Here is a 19105-nt window from a genome sequence, read left to right as displayed (position 1 = left end):
TTTTACTAATTTTGAGGAAGAATTAGATGAGGAAGTAGAAATAAATGAGGAAGATGATGAGACCCCTACCCCTACTAGTCCGGCTACCGAATTACCGGAACAAGATGAAGTCTCCTCTTTACCTACTTTTTCAAAGACTGTTGTACGTGTTAAAAGATCTTTAGTATGGAAATTTTTGGTACAAAATGAGGAAAAAACTACTGTTACTTGCACGAAATGTAAATTGATCATGAAACATGTAACTACGGGTACACAAGGGGGAATGGGACGACTAAGAACACATTTGAGAAAATGTAATAAAGAATTTGCTCGCCTAGATGATATAGAAAGGGCTAATAGAAATGGAATACCTCAACCTGAAAATTCTATGGGAGCTGGAGGTTCTAATATGGTTCAAAGTGTATTAAATATGACTAACTCGGCTAGCCGAAGCACACACCGCACATATAGTAAAGAAAAAGATCGTAGAGAATTAGCTAAAATGGTTGCTGTTTGTGGTTTGCCTTTTTCATTTCCTTTACATCCTGGTTTTATTCAGTATATTCGGGAATTGTATAACCCAGATTATGAAGGTATTCCAAGAAGTACAATTAAAAGTGATCTTTTTAAATATCAAAAAGAATATTGTCATTTTCTTCGTTGTTTATTTGTTTATTATGATGGTAGATGATCTATTACTTTTGATATGGGACGTAGTCCTAATGGTAATGATTATTTTACAATTACTGTCCATTGGATTGACCATGAATGGAACATGCAAAAACGAATATTAGGATATAAATATGTTGAAGAAACTAAAACTAGTGCTTATATAGCAACAAAAATAGGTCTTGTTTTACAATTTTATGAAATATGTGATAAAATAATGAGTGTCACTTTAGATAATGCTTCTAATAATTTGAAAGCAATTGATTATTTAAAATGTAGACTTTGTCCAATTGATAATGATTCTTTTCATATTAAGTGTGCCGCACATGTGTATAATTTGATAGTAAAAGATGGTATTTCTCAATTTGGAATTTCTTGTGAAAAAATTAGACTTGCTTGTAATTGAATTTTTAAAGCTAAAATAAAAGCTAGAATTACAGAATTTAAAAATCGTTGTAAAGAATATGGACTTGAATATAGAAAAGTTCCAAAAGAAGTATGCACTAGATGAAATTCTTTATTTGAAATGCTTCAAGTTGCTTATATTTTCAAGAGCCGGTACAATTAGTTTTTAATGTTCATAATGCGGACCCGAATTTGAGAATTGGCTATGAAGATTGGGAAAATACAAAAGAACTTATTGAATTTTTAAATGTTTTTTATAAAGCAACAAATGTTGCTTCTGGTCAATATTATCCAACTATTTCTTCTGTTTTAGTAAATATTTGTGCTATTTCATCTGAATTTGCAAAATATAAAGGAAAAGATCGATTTGAAATTTCCCTTGCTTTTATGATTGAAAAATTCAAAAAATATTTTTTTCCTATTCCTCAAATCTATTTGACTGCTACTACTTTCAACCCAAATTACAAATTAAAAGGTGTTGAAAGAATGGTTGAAAAGATTTATGCAAATTTAGAAATTAGAGATGATGAAACTCCTAGTATTGAAGATTGTAAAAGTAGCATATATATAAAAGCTAGAGAGTTATATAATACATATAAATCTATGGAAAAAAATATTCCAATAGTTGAACCTCCATCTTGTAAACCTAGAAGCGATGATACGGATGATTGGATGGATGATTATCTTGAACTTGAATCATCTACTAATAATGATTTTGATTTATATTTCAATCAGGCACGGGAAAAGATTAGGCATGAAGAAGGACAACTTCAAGCTCCAATATTAGTATGGTAGAAGAATCGTGAAAATCAATTTCCGACCCTTGCTAGGATTGTTCGAGATGTTCTAGCGATTCAAGCATCATCGGTCGCTTCGGAGCAAGCCTTTAGTGCGGCGAGATTTATGATTGGAGATCATCGATATTCATTAGCAAAGGATAGTTTGGAAATATCGGTGTTGTTTCGAGATTGGTCAATGCCGAAAGAAGAAATACCGGACTACCACAATTAAATAGCCAAATAGAAGACGAAATAGATGAAATATTTGGTGATAATAGTGATGATGGTATGGAAGCAATGGAAGAAGAACGACAAATACAAGTTCCAAAAAATGTTTCTTTTGAAATGATACAAAAGTTACGAAAAGATTTTAAAAAGAGTTTCAATTGTTAGTACAATAATTAATATTCAATACCTAGATTATGTACTCTTTGTCTCTTTCTAATATTTGTATTGTACAATTTATTTATTTGAATAAATATACGGCTATTCGCCTTGATTTTCTTTTAAAATAGTCTCTTATATTTAATCCAAGTCATTTTAGAAATTTAATTTTCAACTATTTTAATATTAGTTTAAAGTTTAAACTTTAATATAAAATTGAATTTTAAGATTTAAACTTTAAATTCAATATAAACTTTAAACTTTAAACTTTAAAGTCAATTTTAAACTTTAAATTCAATATAAAGTTATAAACTTTAAAATTTAAAGTCAATTTTAAACTTTAAAGTTTAAAGTTTAAACTTAAATTCAATTGAAACTTTAAAGTAACTTTAAAGTTTAAAGTTTTAAATTGAAGTTTTTTAATAATATAATTTTATTAATTAATAATATAATATTATATAATAATTAAAGTTAATAAATAAAAAAAAAATTACCGGTACAAAATGATCCGGTAAGAACCGGTTCCAGTCCGGTCCAAACCGGTTCCAATCCGGTTCCAATCCGGTAACTAAGGGACCGGATGGAACCTTTGGAAAATTCCGGTAAAACCGGTTCCGGTAAGACCCGGTTCCGGTAACAAAATCCGGTAACGAGGACCGATTCCAATAAAACCGGTCCTGTTGATCCGGTCCTGTCCGTTTGCCAGCCTTAATCTCAACTAGGAGAATATCTTTCAACAAATGCGCTACTATTAATTAAGTGACTCCTATTTATATTCCCCAAGAAGTGAAAATAAAATTAAATGGAAAACTAGTGCTTTATATATAAGATACAATATTGTATATGTCACTGAGAAGAACCTTATGCTTTATTCATCAATGAAGAAATTGGGGATTATCCATCAACCATTACCAACAAATTAAAGTCTATATAACTGTTATATAGCTACTCAACTAGATGGACCATGGCCCATTCGCCCAACATCAAAGGATCGTGATATCTGAGAAAAAGCCAAAAATTGAAATTGAACAATAAAATGCATTCTTCCCCTTTCAAAGTCATATGATGACATCTCAATGAAGAAGTTGATTGTATATATGTGAGAAACCAAAAGCCTTGAGAATTTTTTGAAAATATATGTTTAAATGGCAGTTTTTTTCGATCAAGGGTTAGTTATATTAAAATATCAAGAGTTGTCAGTAGCAATAGGTTCCCCGTCCATTGACATAGAAGGTCCATTATTAATAGTTTGGGTCACATCCCAACCTGAAAAATGCCAAAAGGTTTGTTCCTAATTCTAGCATAGGCCGTTCCTATTACATCTGCTGCATTCACTTGCTGATCAAAAGCTGCATTCTTTACTCCTTCCTTTGAGTCTGTCGGCTACTCTGTTTTGTTCACGGAAAACATGCTCCATCCTCGTGCCTTGCAGCTTTGCCATCAAGTGCCTGCACTCAACAATCAAGTCATCATGTCTCATTAAGAAACATAACGGGTATTGCAAGTTGCATAAAAGGAGTTGATATCGTTAAACCACACCAAAAGCTCAATCATCTCTGCTTGTTCAAGAACCTGTAAGGCCATAATTCACATCAATACAAAATTATTAGATTCTTTCCTATTTTAAATTAGGAGATCAAGTTGTTTGAAAGAGTATAATTCAAAATATCTCATCTTTGCAATGGCTTTTCTTTCCGCTCAAAGTAAATGCAAATGTCCGCATCGGTACTGAAATTAACAAATTGAAATACTTTCTTATAGCAGAAGCTTAGAGTTCTCACAAACATACAACATTGGACCTACAAATTAAGTTGCACAACAGAGGTGCTAATTAATTAACATGCTCAGGTTGTAATTGCAACTTGAGCAAATGAATTTTCTTATGAGCTTCACACAGATCTTACACCTTCAACAATTCATCTTGTTAACGTAATCACGCCTGAAATATTTTCAGTTTTACCACCACAAAAGTCATACAAAAAGATTTGAGGAGGAAATTGTACAAAATTTTAGCTATAAACTTGTTTTACACTTCTTTAAGGCGTATTGTCAAATACGTTAGTTGCGTCAAAAACACTTCTTGTAGGCGTATTTTCAAATACGTTAGTTGCATCAAATTCTTCCCATTTCAATACATTAGTTTTAGATGACTTCAGAAAAGAAAACAATAAAGAAATATTATTCAAGCTCACCGTAAACTGTAGAACGCCAACAGATTAATCAACCCCTCAAGCGAGCTCGAGAGACATCCTGGTAGAGAATATTAATCCATCATTAGAGCTTCAATATTCTGTAAAAGAAGAAGAAGTTGAATACAGAGAAGAAATGAATCCACATAAAAAGGTACTATATCAAGTTGGAGCTCCATGGAATAATAAATCAAGATCAATTGAACATGATAGTACTGTGAAACTCAACTGGAAAAATTAATTAACGACCAATTAATAAAACATATGAGTCAAAAGGCAATGAAACTGATGAAAGCAAGAGTCTAAAGATATATTTGACAAGATGAAATAAAAAGAGAGAAAAAAGAGTTGGAGGTGCCAGTCAAGTGACACATAGTTGCACAAGCAGATCTAAAGCCAAAAAATGACACGTATGTATATTACTACCCTTGTTCATTCCATTCTTGTCATACAACTTTCATTGCATTTGGTACAATTTATGTAGCTATGTTAGTACACCACAAGTCTCATTTCTAAATAAGAAAGAGTAATAAAATGTTCACAAATCAATCAATTTTATTTCCATCCAACATAATATTCATGGTCGATCTTAAAAAGAAAACAAAAGAAAAATGGTGTTACACGTTAGGTATATTGAGAATATAATTAAATAATTAAAGTGTACACACTTTAATATGATATATATCAGAGGTCTTCATATCGAATCTCGCCGTCACCATATCAAATATTTTTTTTCATATACTTAACAATGAAAAAGAATAATCAGGCACAAAACTTGACATATTCATGAGATGAACTCAAATCAAGATTCAACTCATGACTAGAATTCTTATGTTATGAATCATGCATAATTTTTTTTTAATGAAATAGTAAAAAATGACAAATAGAAAAGTCTGTAATTAAGTACTCACTTATGTACTCCTTTAACCCCCAATGCATGTCTCTGAATATGCAACTGAATAAGGTTAGGTCTCTCAAAAGTTGAGTCATGTTATTAGTTAGTGAAAACTTACAAGATAATAAAAATACAAGATTACAATTGAAAATAAAAATGAAGAAATAAATCTCTTCAAGTTGAGGCGCGGATATCTCGCGCGCTCTCTTTAAGGAGATTCAAGTCCACTGCAGCAAATGTTTTCACCGGTCCAGCAGTAGTCCTTCTTGACTTGTCCCCTCCAGGATACAACAGCATAATCACAAAATATAACTCAACAACTCTGGACAAGAGTTGAGTCCAAAGCTCCACAAAAAGAACACCTTCCTTCAACTAATAAGAACTCTCTTTTTGACTAACTCTTTCACTCTATATTTTTCTTATATGTTGTGTGTAACAAACCAAATGAAGACCACCACTATTTATACTACAAGAAGTCTTCCTAGCAATGAATAGGAAGATAATGGGATAGTAAATAGTGAAGATAATGGTCTTAGGAGTTACATAGGTTACAAAGAATAATGGGAAATAAAGTGTGAAATAAAGAGAGTGCATCCAATGGCACTAACGGGCAGAATGTAGAGTTGCACAATGGCACAATAATGTGCACCAAATGAAAATGCAGAAACGGCACAATCAATGTAATTAAGCCTCCTAATACATTATTCCAAGGATAATACAAAAGAGACTAACGTTCTAGAAATGGAATGTGCATCTTAACTATAATTGTATAATATTAAAATGCTCCAAAAACCAACATTAGTTGATAGAAATATTATTACTTGAGGGGCCTATAATAAATTAACTAATGAAAATACTTGGCAGCAAGACTTATGGGAAAATAAAATTTTGAGGTGGACAATTTTTTGTCATTTTTTCTTCTTTCTCGGAAGAAAATTTTGATATCCTCCCATAAGAAAGAGAGAAACATCAAAAGCAGAGGGTTTGGCCAATGAGAGTGACATTTACAGCTAGAAATGCATGTATTTTCCACCGATGAATTTTATGAGAAAACTTGTTCGTCAAAAATTATTTTTGATGTATAATTACACGTTGAATCAATATTTTTTTACTGTCAGGCGACTGAATTTTATTGTACTTAATTATATGTACATTTGGGTTGTATCCCTTTTTTCTCTCTCCCTTTTGCCCTCTTTTTTAATTCTTGTTAGGGTGGGTATAAATATCAAAAAATCAGAACATCAAATCGGATCAAATTTTTTTGATTTTTGCTTTTTGGATTCATTATTGGTTCATATTTTTTGTTACTTTGATTTTTTGGTTTGGTTTTCAGTAACACAATTTTTGTATTTCGATTTTTCGGTTTAACCGAAAAATTTATGCATTACTATTTTAGATATTATTTAATTATTAATATTATATTACTATATATTTTCTTTTCTACCCTTAGCATCCCTCATGTTTTCATTTTTGACTTTGTTGTTTTACTTTTCATTCCAAATTTCAATCTAGTGTCCATCCAGCCGCCGCACCTCCTCTTCCAACTCCAAGTTGTAGGCGCAGCGTCCGTTTCAATTTTTTATTTCTCATTTTAATTTTTTTGTTTTCACTTTTTTCGTTCAAAATCTTAGGCTCCAGCAATTTGCAGTGTTCGTCCGTCGGCTAGTGTTGTCTGCCTATCACAAAACGGCGTCCACCTAACGCAATATAACACAGGCGAACTATAGTACTACATCATTCAAAACTGAATTTAATAAGTCGAATCGAACCGAATCGTATTAGAAAAAATCAAACTGAACCGAATTAATTCGATTTGGTGTTTGATACAACAAACTCAATAACCGAAAATCAAAAAAATTGAAGAAAAAGAAATCGAAACCGAATCGAACTATCGAATGCCCACCCCTAATTCTTGTATTTCCACCTCTCTTTGTATTTTTATATTTTTATGAGGTGTCAGGAGACTCTATTTATTGGATTTATATATGCATTTTTCTCTTTTGTTTTTCCATCTCTGTCTCCCTATATTTTTTAAGGACTGAGGTGTCATATGATTGTATTTGTTATATTCATACTTGCATTTTGCCTATATACTCTGTCACCTCCCTCCTCTATCTCTTTTTCTATTTTGTATTTTTATCTTTCTATGTCAATATTTTTTTGAGGTGTCAGGCGATCGCGGAGTTAAAACAATCTCCTTTTCATAATTTTTTTAAAAAAACAAAGCAAGCAAGAAAGAAGGTATTGAAATGTTGTAAAATAAAAAAAGAAAAACTACATAAATGGGTCATAAAACTCAAAATAATTACATGTTCATACCCAATCCAAAGTAATTCAAAAAATACTCATTCTCTCAAAAAAAAAAATTACAGCTCATACACCACCATTCATTAAGATTGATAATTTTCGCTTAACAGATACTAAATTAGTATCATATACAGTATTGGTATTATTGAAGCTGATAATTTCGCTTTACTGATACTAAATCAGTATATATGTACTGTATTAGTACCATTAAGGTTTCTTGTTCAGAAATTACTCATTAATCAATGATAATACAAGAGTATATATGTATATTGTTGTGGTATCATTAAAGTTTCTTGTTCAGAAATTACTCATTTATCAATGATATTGTAAGAGTAGGGGTGTGCATCAGTCGGTTCGGTTTTATATATTATCGGTTCGGTTTACCGGTTTTCAATTTTTAAACACGCTAAACCAATAATCAAACCAATAAGATATTTTTTATCGATTTTCAATTTATTGATTTTGGTCCTTAACGGTTTGGTTTTCGGTTTAACCAATAAGAAAAGTGTAAATTTCATATATGACATATATTATATTAATATTTTCGAGTTATAGCAGTAGATTTAGACTTTAAAGTTATAACATTAAAAATTTCAGGTTATAACAAATTATTAAAAAAAATGTTTTTAATAATTGAAAAAAGTTGTTTAAAAAAAAATAAAAAAATAAAAAAAGAATTTAAAAAAAAAAAAGGGAATTGATGGTAAAAAGGTAAAAAAATTGAAATTGTGGTGTTAATTTAATTTGAATTTAGTGTAGATAATTAATAATTGGCACGAAATAAGGGATCCAACCTAATTAAGATTATTTAGTATCCTTAATTCACTCAAACTAGTTAAAATCAAATAAAAATCAGATTTTATCTCTTTTTTTTCAACATTTCTCTCTCTTCATTGTTTCTTCATTGTTCTGCCAGAAAAAATTTCCAGTATCGAGTAATTGAAGTTTTTTTTTATATTTGAAAAAATTTAATTTTGTTGTGATGGACAACAACGTATCAATATAAATTAAATATGGTGGAAGATGGGATCCTTCAGGTTAGTATTTATTATTGTTTATTGTTTGTTTTTAAATTACAGTGAAATGAAAAAAAAATGATAAAACTATAAATCGTCAATATATTTAAGGTGATATCACTTTTTGTTAACTGTTGTGAAATATATAGTATTAGTGATTTTTTTGTTTTTGTGATTGTTTTGAATACTGTTTTTTTTTTCTTAAAGTATAAATTAAATGTATATTTGAATTTGATAGAATAAATGGAAAGAAATTTGTATGAAAGTGTGTTCAGTAATCTATTAAAAAAGTTATTTAGAATTTTGACGTATTGTAGGAAAAGTGACTTAAGTTGATAATGAATTTGATAGAATAAATGAATTGAAATTTATATGAAAGTGTGTTCAGTAATCTGTAAAAAAAGTTATTTGGAAGTTTGACGAATTATATGACAAGTGTTTTAAGTTGGTATTAAATTTGTAATTTTAGTGTTTATATTAGTTTTGTCATTTCTGTATAAAGTTGTTTGATAGTAATGAAGTATTTGGTACGAGCAAAATGTATATATTTAGAATGAATGATGATTGTTGTATGAAATTTGTATTAAGTGAGTATGAAATGTGTATTAAGTGAGTATGAAATGTGTATTAAGTGAGTTTGAAATGTGTATTTAGTGAGTAGGAAAAGTGTTTTGTAATGTACTGTCTGAATGATATTTGTATGAAAAAATAAAGACAAGTGGGTATAATTTTGTTGTTATTATAATGATTTTTATATATGAACTTATCCCTTGCGAGAGTCCAAAGAAAACGGTAGGAAGACCGCAACTTGAACACTGGAAGGGGTTTGCTGAGTGAAATTCAAAAGGTCTAAAGTTACCTGCAGTAAATGTCGTCAAGTTGGCCACAACAGGAAGACATGTTCAAATTATCTTGTGCAAAACTAATGACTGTTTATTTTGTTAGTTATATTAATGTTTTGTTTTGATATGAAACATAATTGGTTTGAACTGCATTATTGCTTAGTGTTTAATATACTGTTCATTCTTTATACACTGTTCATTCAGTAATCATACATAATTGCATATTGTTACAAATTAAATTAGTTTAAAGATATTGTATATATTAGTTATAATTATAAGAAGGTAATTATGGAGTTCATTTGGTATCCCGAGTATTTAATGTAAGTTATCATGAATATTAATTTGATTTCCAACTAGTGTCATATTATAAATAAAATTATAACAAACTACATGTCAATTGTATTCATGTTTCATTCCAACTCTAGCTTAAGTTATGGTCATACACATATTAATCAAATTTAATTCAGTTTTCATTCAAACAACATGTGTAGAATAGAAAATAATCAAATGTGAAAACACAATTCATAACATTTGTATATAAAAAGCATATCGCGATTCATACAATATTCAAGATTTAATATTAAAGTCATAGTCATATTCATATAAATTAGATTTCATACACGTTTCATCCAATGAGTGTACAACTTAGAAACACACTGATACTTTAAAATAATGTATCCGAAATGTACGAGGTCTGTATAATACTGGTTACACTATGTATATAAAAGATTGAAAGTTTCGAAAATCTCACCTGAAAGAGAAGTCACTTGCTCTAGGTCGATCCCGTTGAAAAAATATCTCGCCTCCTTTACTTTCTTCTTTCTTTTGCAGATTATTTACTACTCTAACTATTTACAGACTAATTATAAAAGTGTAAAAGTGACCCACTATTAATTTTAATACTATCTTCTATAACCACCAACTAAGTATATTATTAAAACTACCCCACTAATTTCATAATTGTAGTTATCAATAGTTCAAAATATCCATTTAGAATTTATCGGAAAGTATTTTTTGAAATAAAAAGCTCTAGTACTCAAAATGACCAAATGGGTCATTACAATGTGACATTTTTAGAAAAAATCACTAGTTTGACAATTGATTCATTTTCATACCAATTTAATCATTCATACCATATGAAGATTCAAAAGAAAATCAGACAAATGTGAAAACACAATTCATAATATTTGTATATAAAAATCATATCACGATTCATACAATACCCAACCCCTTATATTAAAATCATAGTCATATACGTATAAATCAATTTTCATACACGTTTCATCCAATGAGTTTACTACTTAGAAACACAATGATACTTTAAAATGGTGAATCCAATTTGTATGAAGTCTGTATAGTACTAGTGTTCTGAAATTATAATAGCCAAATATTAATTCATGTGTAGATGGTATCTGAATAGAAGATAACATATGGTATTATATATCATCAAATACTTAAACAGAAAAAAATTATCCAAAAGTTTTAAAAAAATAATATGTAATTCTTAAAAAGTAGAAGTTGCAATGAACTATTTCAAATTTCTTGTTGGTGGTCTTGGTGTAGGATAATTGGTGGTATCCGAAACATGTTTTTTTACTATGCGAGGTCCACCAAATTTGCTAGCAACCGTACCAGTAGTGATCGCGCCATCCTCATTCTTTGTTTTTCCATAATACCATAGGATTGTGGCATACCTTTCACGATGATATTTTGCATCGATTTCAACAGCTCCCATGTCAAAAACACCATTGCTGATAATTCATATGTTTATACACAATTAAGATACAATAACATTAATGTTAATACATAATTCATACCATTTTATAGTCAAATCCATAAACATTTTTTTTCATAATTCATACAAAATACATCACCCAAATTTTATAGTCAAATTCATAAACATTTTTTTCAGATTTGGAACAAATTTCACAGAAACAACTGTTTTGAAAACAATAATAATAATAATGTGATATAAAAAAATAACTATTTTGAGTAATGTGAAAATAAATCAAATAAAGTACTTACCCTTACAATTTTTTGGGGGGTTTTTGTATTTTGGTAATTCCGTTTCCTTCTTCTTTGTTTTTCTTCTTGTAGATGGTTTTGATGTTTGAGCAACTTCAACATTTGTTGATTTTTTTCTTTTTTGTTTGACTAACAAAATCCAAATCGGAATCGGAATCAGAATCAGGAGGGGTTTCAACAAGTGTTTTTCCCTTCCTCTTTTTTCCCTTTTGATTTGCCGGAATCACACTTTCCTTTGCTTCATTATTTTTATCTTTTTTATTCTTCGATCGAGAGGAACCACCGGTCGCTGGAATTTCAACAGTTTTAGGCAGGGTGTTTGGGATAATATATTGAACGATGGAACATGAACATCATCAATTGAAGTTCCATCAAATCTGGGACTCTTTCGAGGAGTTTCAATGAGTTTCTTAAACATGATGATGAATAATCGTGGGGGAGGGGGGTAGACTATTTTGAAGTTAGACTTGATGAGAAACAATGGTGAAAGCGGGATAGTGGGTTGTGGCATCTAGGAGTGAATAAGCGTGGGGGAGGGGGTGGGATTGACTAATGGGGATGGTAACGGTAAACAAGGAAAGAAAACGTGTATGGAGGAAATCCCTAAAATTGGGTAACTGGAAATTTTAGTTCTAAAAAAAGGAAGTAAAATCAAATTAATTACCTATTATTAATTAATAATAAAAACCTTTAAATAGATTAATAATTTATTAAATAAATATAATTTAATTTTTAAATAAAATTAAATTTAATTGATATGTCATAACCCGTAAATAATCTGTTATAAGCAAGAATTTTTTAAAAGTAGATTTAAAACCCGTAATATTTACTCTTAAATGTGTATATGGGGTGATTTTTCCATAAGAAAATGCTTATAAATAAATATTACTTATCTAATAAATTTGACACGACAAGACAATAATGTAAATTTACAAATGCTCATAAAATAGAAGCAATAATAACAAACATGAAGAACTATACATGTGTAACACAAAGAGAAATTAAGAGGAATAGGGTTTTTACTTTAGGTTTTGACGGTTTGTATAATGTAAAGTTGTGAACTCAAAGTCACAGTGAAGTATGAATTGAAAGCTAAATGACAAAGACATAACTAGTAAGATATTGAGATTAATATATAATATTTATGTATAAGTAAAAGTAGTAAATTACTATAGTCTTAATGGGTTATTGGGTAAGGTTATCGGTTTACCCAATAACCCAATATTGAAAACCAATACCAAACCGATAACCCAATAATTTTTTTTATAAAATCATTACAAAATCGTTAACCCAATAACCAGTAACAATAAACTAGTTACAGTTTTTTCGATTCGGCTTATCGGTCAGTTCGATTTTTGCACACCCCTATATAAGAGTGTGTATATATATTTGGTATCATTAAGGTTTCTTGTTCAGAAATTACTCATTAGTTAATAATACTATAAGAGTATATATATATATATATATATATATATATATATATATATACTTTTATAGTATTATTAACTAATGAGTAATTTCTGAACAAGAAACCTTAATGATCTCAATACAGTATATATATATATATTGATTTAGTATCAATTAAGCGAAATTATCAGTCTTAATGATACCAATACTGTAACACCCCAGAAAATTTTTGAACTAAGACTCGAACCGTTCTTCGTAGTGAGTAAGATTTTACCAAGGAGTTTAAAATTTCTTAAGTGTTAAGGTCACTAGATGTAGCACCTTGAGTTTCAAAAAGAATTAAATTGGAAATAGCAAAATCTGAAATTTTGCAAGTTATGCTTAAGTATGAGTTTTGGGTCGACTTCAAACTACCATAACTCCTAGCTCAGGATGAATTAGGTGTGCTACCAGATACCGTGGCTAAGATCTTTGAATTATCTTTCCAACGCCGCAAAGTTTGCTATGTTTCGAGGTCGGATGAGTGAGATATGGTCTTTTGAAGATAGGCTGTCCAGTTAAGGAAGGTTAGCCGAAAATAGAGAAGGGTATTTTGGTCTTTTCCTTACCCAATCAGATTTAATTCGATTTTAGTAATATTTTAAGGGTATAATCCTATTAGGTTCAGTTTTATAATCCTAAAATTAGCCTAGGGTTTTAGTTGAGAGTTCAAGAAGAGAAAAGAAGAGAGAAGAGGAGAAAAGAGGAGAGGATCAAGCGTTCGTCGAGATTCTTGCGTGTTGTAGCGGATTTTCGCCATGGGTTTGATCCCTAAGAGGTATGTAAGCTTCCATAGTGTTGGGTTCTTTCACCCACACGCCAATCATGATTTATTCAGCGTAATTTCGTTCTTGAAATTTATGGATTTAAGTTCTTGATGAGTTCTTGATAAGTGTTCTTGAAGTTTATTAAGTTTTGAAGTAAGATTCTGCTTAGGTCAACTTTAAACGACCATATCTCTTAGAATATTAAGAGTTACGTGAGCCATAACCTATCCAATTAAAGGTAATTGAATCTACTTTCCAACCCCACTAATTTCACGTCAATCCAATATCTGAGTAAAAAGTTATGACTATTTTAGTAACCTATACAGTGCTGTTACGAATTAGCCGACGGGAAAATATTGAAAATAATCGGTTTTTGTCTTTTTACCTCCAAGAAAACCATCAACGAATTTCTTGACTAATAAAAAGCTCAAAACAATAAGATTTTCATCTTCACTCATGAAAATCATAATTTTTGGCTATAGAGATTTTAACAAACTAACTCGAGAATCTCAAGAAAGGGCTTCTTGATTGTTTACCTTCAAGCTAGGGTTTCAAGGCTTCTAATCAAGTTCTTCTTCAAGATTTTTCAAGATTCTTCAAGATTCTTAAAGATTCTTCAAGATTCTTCAAGAATCTTGTTCTTCTAGGTATGTAAGGCTATCATAGTGTTGGACTAGTTCGTCCTCACACCCTACATCTACTTTCAGATCAGTAAAAGAGTAATCTAGGAAACTTTCCCTAGATTTGAGTATTCTTGAGATAAGTTGATTTTGAGTTCTTGAATTCACGTTTCTTTTAAAAGTTATATTCCTAATTATCGAATAGCTATATTGTTATTGAGATCCTTCATATCATGAATCATAACTCTTGAATTGATAATTCATAATTCATAATTCATAATTCATAATTCATAATTCATAATTCATAATTCAAATTCAAGAGAGAGTTAAGAGTAGAGTTCAAGAAAGCCTTTGAGTTCAATTGTGAATCCTTTGAGATCAACTATCGATTTGAACTAAGTTTTGAGGAAGTAAGTCAGAGAATGAGAAGAGTCAAATACACGAGTTTCATAATGTTATGTAGACCTACGAGTCAAGTCGTTCATGCCCATAAATTCCGCATGAACTCCAGAAGTTGAGTATCTTTGAGAGGAGTAGTATCTTCAAGTTCTAAGTCTTGAGTTCCTAATCCCCTTTGAGATTATATTTCTAAGCATGGGACTATTACATGTAACCCATAAAGTCTTTGAGTTGAATTGTTCATGCCCATAATTTCGCATGAATCCTATAAGTCGAGCAGTCTTGAGAAGAGAAGTATCTTTGAGTCCTTGAGTTGAGTCGTTCATGGTCATAATTCCGCATGAACCCTCTGAGTTGAGCATTCTTGAAATGAGTAGTATTATTGAAGTTCTTGAGTTCCAAGTATTTGAGTTCTATCTGTCGTTATTGAAAACCTTGCATTGAGTCGTTCATGTCCATCATTCGACACGAACCACATTTCAAGAAGTCTTTTACAAATGTTTTACCTTTGTTTTAAGACTTAAGTTTTGAGTTCAGTAAAGAGTGAAGAGTAAAGTTTGAAGTCCTTTTCTTCAATAGTATATGGGGACTAAGTATTCCCAAAGAGTTTATAAATGTTTTCACATTTAAATAAGAACGGAAACTGAGATTTCCAAAGGGCCTTCGGGCTAGTTTTCAGAAAAGAGTAATAACTTTCTAAATGAAGCAAGTAGGGAAACTGAGATTTCCAAGATAGCCTTTGAGCTAAGTTTTTGAGCAATTATCTCAAATCAGCAGAAAGAAGTATGTTTTTTTAAAACATAAGAGCTAGTATATTTTTGGGAATAGTATTGAGCACCGATATGGGGGAGAGTTCAGACAACTCACAGCCTCCATAAACCATGTAGCCACCATGGGTAGAAAAGGGTCATACTTTTTAGATGAACCTTTTTCGAAATAGACTAGTGGATCCATTAGTAGTTCAGGTTCTATACCTTTGGCCGGGTATAAGATGCGCTGGCAGCGTGAGGTAGATCGCTGTATCATCACTATAGCTCTTATGTGATGGTTGTCGGTTAGAGAAACTCCCACAGAAGTTATTGTATTTTTATATACATCAGTTTATTGTATTTTTATATACATTTCAGAGTTATGTTGTATGCTTGCATACACACAGATTTGACAGCATGTTTTTAAATAGTTTGTTTCTTTATATTGCAATTGTTTATATTGAAATGAGTTCAGTCATATTTAGTTGAGTATTCAAAGTTGAGTATCCAGAGTTGAGTATCCAGAGTCGAATATCATATCTTTGAGTCGAATATCATATCCTTGAGTTGAGTATCTAATCTCTGAGTTGAGTATCTTATCCTTGAGTACTTCTGAGTTGAGTATCTTAATCCTTGAGTACTTCTGAGTTGAGTAAGTTTGAGTAGTTTGGAGTATTCCTTGAGTTGAGTAAGATTGAAAACAGGCAAGTATGTTTCCTTTTTATCAAGTTTCAAGCTTATGTTTATGTTTTAGAATTCCCCTTACATGCTCGTACATTCCACGTACTGAGCCATTTGGCCTGCATCTTTTCATGATGCAGACACAGGTATTCAGGATCATCAACAGGAGCTTCGTTGATACATCCGAGAGTTCGAGTTAGCTATGGTGAGCCTCCTTGCTTTCGGAGGATTTCATTTACCTTTCAGTTATATCAGTTGTTAGGATGTCGTGGGTCTTGTCCCGACTTCCATCTTTATCAGTTAGAGGCTTCATAGATAGTCAGTATAGTTGAGAAGTCTGTATCATTTATTTTATTAAATGTTTTAAAGACTAAAGTTGCCTTTTTTAGGCGAGTTGTATATATTTTATTATACAGAGTTTTCTTTGGACTTAAAGTTTGTATTTAAGTTTTATGAACTTTTATTTCAGTTTTTAAGCTTTGTATGCTTGAATCAGTTTTCCGCTTGTAGTCAGCCAGGATGAGGGTTCGCTTGGGGACCAGCAATGGTCCTCGAGTGCCGGCCACGTCCAGGGTGTAGGCTCGGGTCGTGACAAATACAATATATGATACTGATTTAGTATCAGTTAAGCGAAATTAGTTGGGAGTATATAGTGTAATTATTATTAATGGGTATGAATGTAAAGGAGTATATATTTGTAATTATTTTGATTTTATAGAATATTTGCTTAGTTTCCCCAAAAAAGAAAAGGGTCAATCTTTTTTAAACAGACTAAAGAAAGGATAAATTATTTAACTACACTCCTTTACTTACCTTAATATCCATTTATCCCTACTTATTTTAAAATTTTCAAAAATCCCTTATGTACCTATGTATCCCGTGCACAACGCTATGTATCCCGCTATGTGAAATGTATCCAATGCTATGTATCCCGTGCACAATGCTATGTATCCCGCTATGTGGAATGTATCAAACCTAATGTATCCCGTGCACAACGCTATGTATCCCGCAAACATCATTTTTAGGGGATTTTTGGTAAATAGAAAATTAGAAGGAATAGTATGTTATTTAGTACTTATAATATGTGATTCCTATAATTTATACCTAAAAAAATGAGATCATTCTGTTTTAACAAATAGTACACTTCATATTCTAACAGATAGCCCAATACAGACATATATAGAACTATTAAAAAATGAATAACAAAAAGATTAACAATGATTGAAACCTCATTTTGCTACAATAGATATGTTTGAAAAAAAATCTTTTCATCTCAAAGTAACAAAAACAAAAAGACACAGATTATTTATTCAAATGCCAAATATTTGACTAATTTCTAAAACAACAACGCTTACAAAATGTGAAACTATATATGATCCCACACTCACTAACACAAACATATTCAATCTCACAAAAAAAAGTCTCTTATTTGACCTTAGAGCAATCAACATGTGGACTAATCTTAAAAAGAACATTGGCTCTACATATTCCAGTGAGTTTAGCAGCACGGCTAACTTGAGCTTCAGTAGCGTCTGACCCAGCGCTTTTTATGCATCTACAAAAACTCTGACGGTCAGCTATGGTACGCGCAGATCTATGAAGAGATTTAATTCCACTGCAACACTCTGATGGGACGCTTAATCCACCACCTAACACGTAACCAAGACATGGTTCGAGGCTACTATACACCATGTTGCACGTGAGAGTTACATCCTCAGCAGTGGCCACGGCCACCGCAATGCAAATGAGAAGCAAAGAAAATAATTGTTTGTTTAGCATTGTGAAAATGACTAGTGATGTGTGATTTCCTTATCAAATTATGTGTATAAAAAGAGATATATATACAAAAGGTTAGCAAGTCGAGTTGGCCGATATATATCAAATACACCAATTAAAGGTTTTTGGCCCAACACCACAAATAGAGTCAAACATGTGAAGCACAAAAGTAGTTGATCTATAGTAGGTTTCATATTATTAAATGAGAAGTTCTTGTAAATCAAAACTTTTTTTTTATTTCAAGGTACCAGACTTTGATTATGTAAAATGTGAGATACATGTGTTCTATGCTATAATTGAGACAATTGACTGTCTGGAAAACGATTAGTTTAAGTGGCATTTTGAAAAATTAAATTTCAAAATAAATTGCATTTTTTAAAATGTAATTTGTAATTTTATCCGATTATAGAATTTTTTTATAATTAATTAACTTTCTATTTTACAGCCAAGATTTGTTAGCTAGGATCACTATAACAAAGTATTAAAATTTAAACGAATTGGGAAACTATACAGCAGATGAAGATGACTACTATACTCCTATTGCTATTAAAATTAAAGCCTAACTTGTATCATTAATAACCCAAAAGAGTCGGTTAGGATTTTTTTTATCCAATTCATATTTTATTCATATTTTTATAGGCAAATTGGAAATCCAATCTATTTTAGGTCAATTTATTTTTAATACTTATCAAATAATAGAAAATAAGAAAAAATTCACTTATTTTTTCTAAAAACACATTTTCTTTCATACCGAACACGACCATAGTATAAGAATTTTTACCTATAGATTGTAGACAAATAATTTATGAAATCCTATTGACTATTCAGGATTGTAGAACTATATGACTTTCACGTAAATACATAAATATAGTTTTATTCAAGAAAAATTATAGAAAATTAAAGACATAAGTACCCCTCTAAATTATGAATGAAATTTTAGGAACACTCTCTATTTTTGTTGGGTTCTATTATCCCTCTAAATTATTTTAAAATGTAATAAATACATCCTTCAGTGAGGTGACACTTAGAATGTGTTCATTCTCTTGGAAGCAGGTGAATGGTTATCAATATGGACACACTTTATTTTAGTTGGACACTTTACAATTAATTTGTATTGGTGCAACATGAATGAATTGAATGCTTGTCTGTAGAGTCTTGTGTGATAAAAAAGTGCCAT

At 30.7% G+C, this 19105-nt stretch overlaps 1 protein-coding gene across 1 annotated transcript; it reads right to left on the bottom strand.

The window, feature by feature from the left end:
- Positions 1-3613: 3613 nt before the first annotated feature.
- Positions 3614-17931, bottom strand: LOC125838634 (non-specific lipid-transfer protein 1-like). The gene is made up of 3 exons (XM_049517680.1): positions 17587-17931; positions 3756-3788; positions 3614-3664 (listed from the first exon to the last, which is right to left on the bottom strand). Exons 1-3 carry the CDS (start codon positions 17929-17931, stop codon positions 3614-3616), a joined length of 429 nt encoding a protein of 142 aa, XP_049373637.1.
- Positions 17932-19105: the final 1174 nt, after the last annotated feature.

Source organism: Solanum verrucosum, unplaced genomic scaffold, assembly GCF_900185275.1.
Source record: "Solanum verrucosum unplaced genomic scaffold, falcon-dt-bn FXZP01000182.1, whole genome shotgun sequence".
NCBI lineage: Eukaryota > Viridiplantae > Streptophyta > Magnoliopsida > Solanales > Solanaceae > Solanum > Solanum verrucosum.
This window is presented reverse-complemented; position numbering and strand designations above follow the sequence as displayed.

Excerpts from the sequence above, each read along its gene's own strand:
- LOC125838634 (XM_049517680.1), bottom strand. The coding sequence starts at position 17,931 with ATGCTAAACAAACAATTATTTTCTTTGCTTCTCATTTGCATTGCGGTG. Across the intron at positions 3,789-17,586 it reads CACATGTTGATTGCTCTAAG|GTTCTTGAACAAGCAGAGAT; the intron begins GTCAAATAAGAG and ends ATGGCCTTACAG. Across the intron at positions 3,665-3,755 it reads CAGAGATGATTGAGCTTTTG|GCACTTGATGGCAAAGCTGC; the intron begins GTGTGGTTTAAC and ends TGTTGAGTGCAG.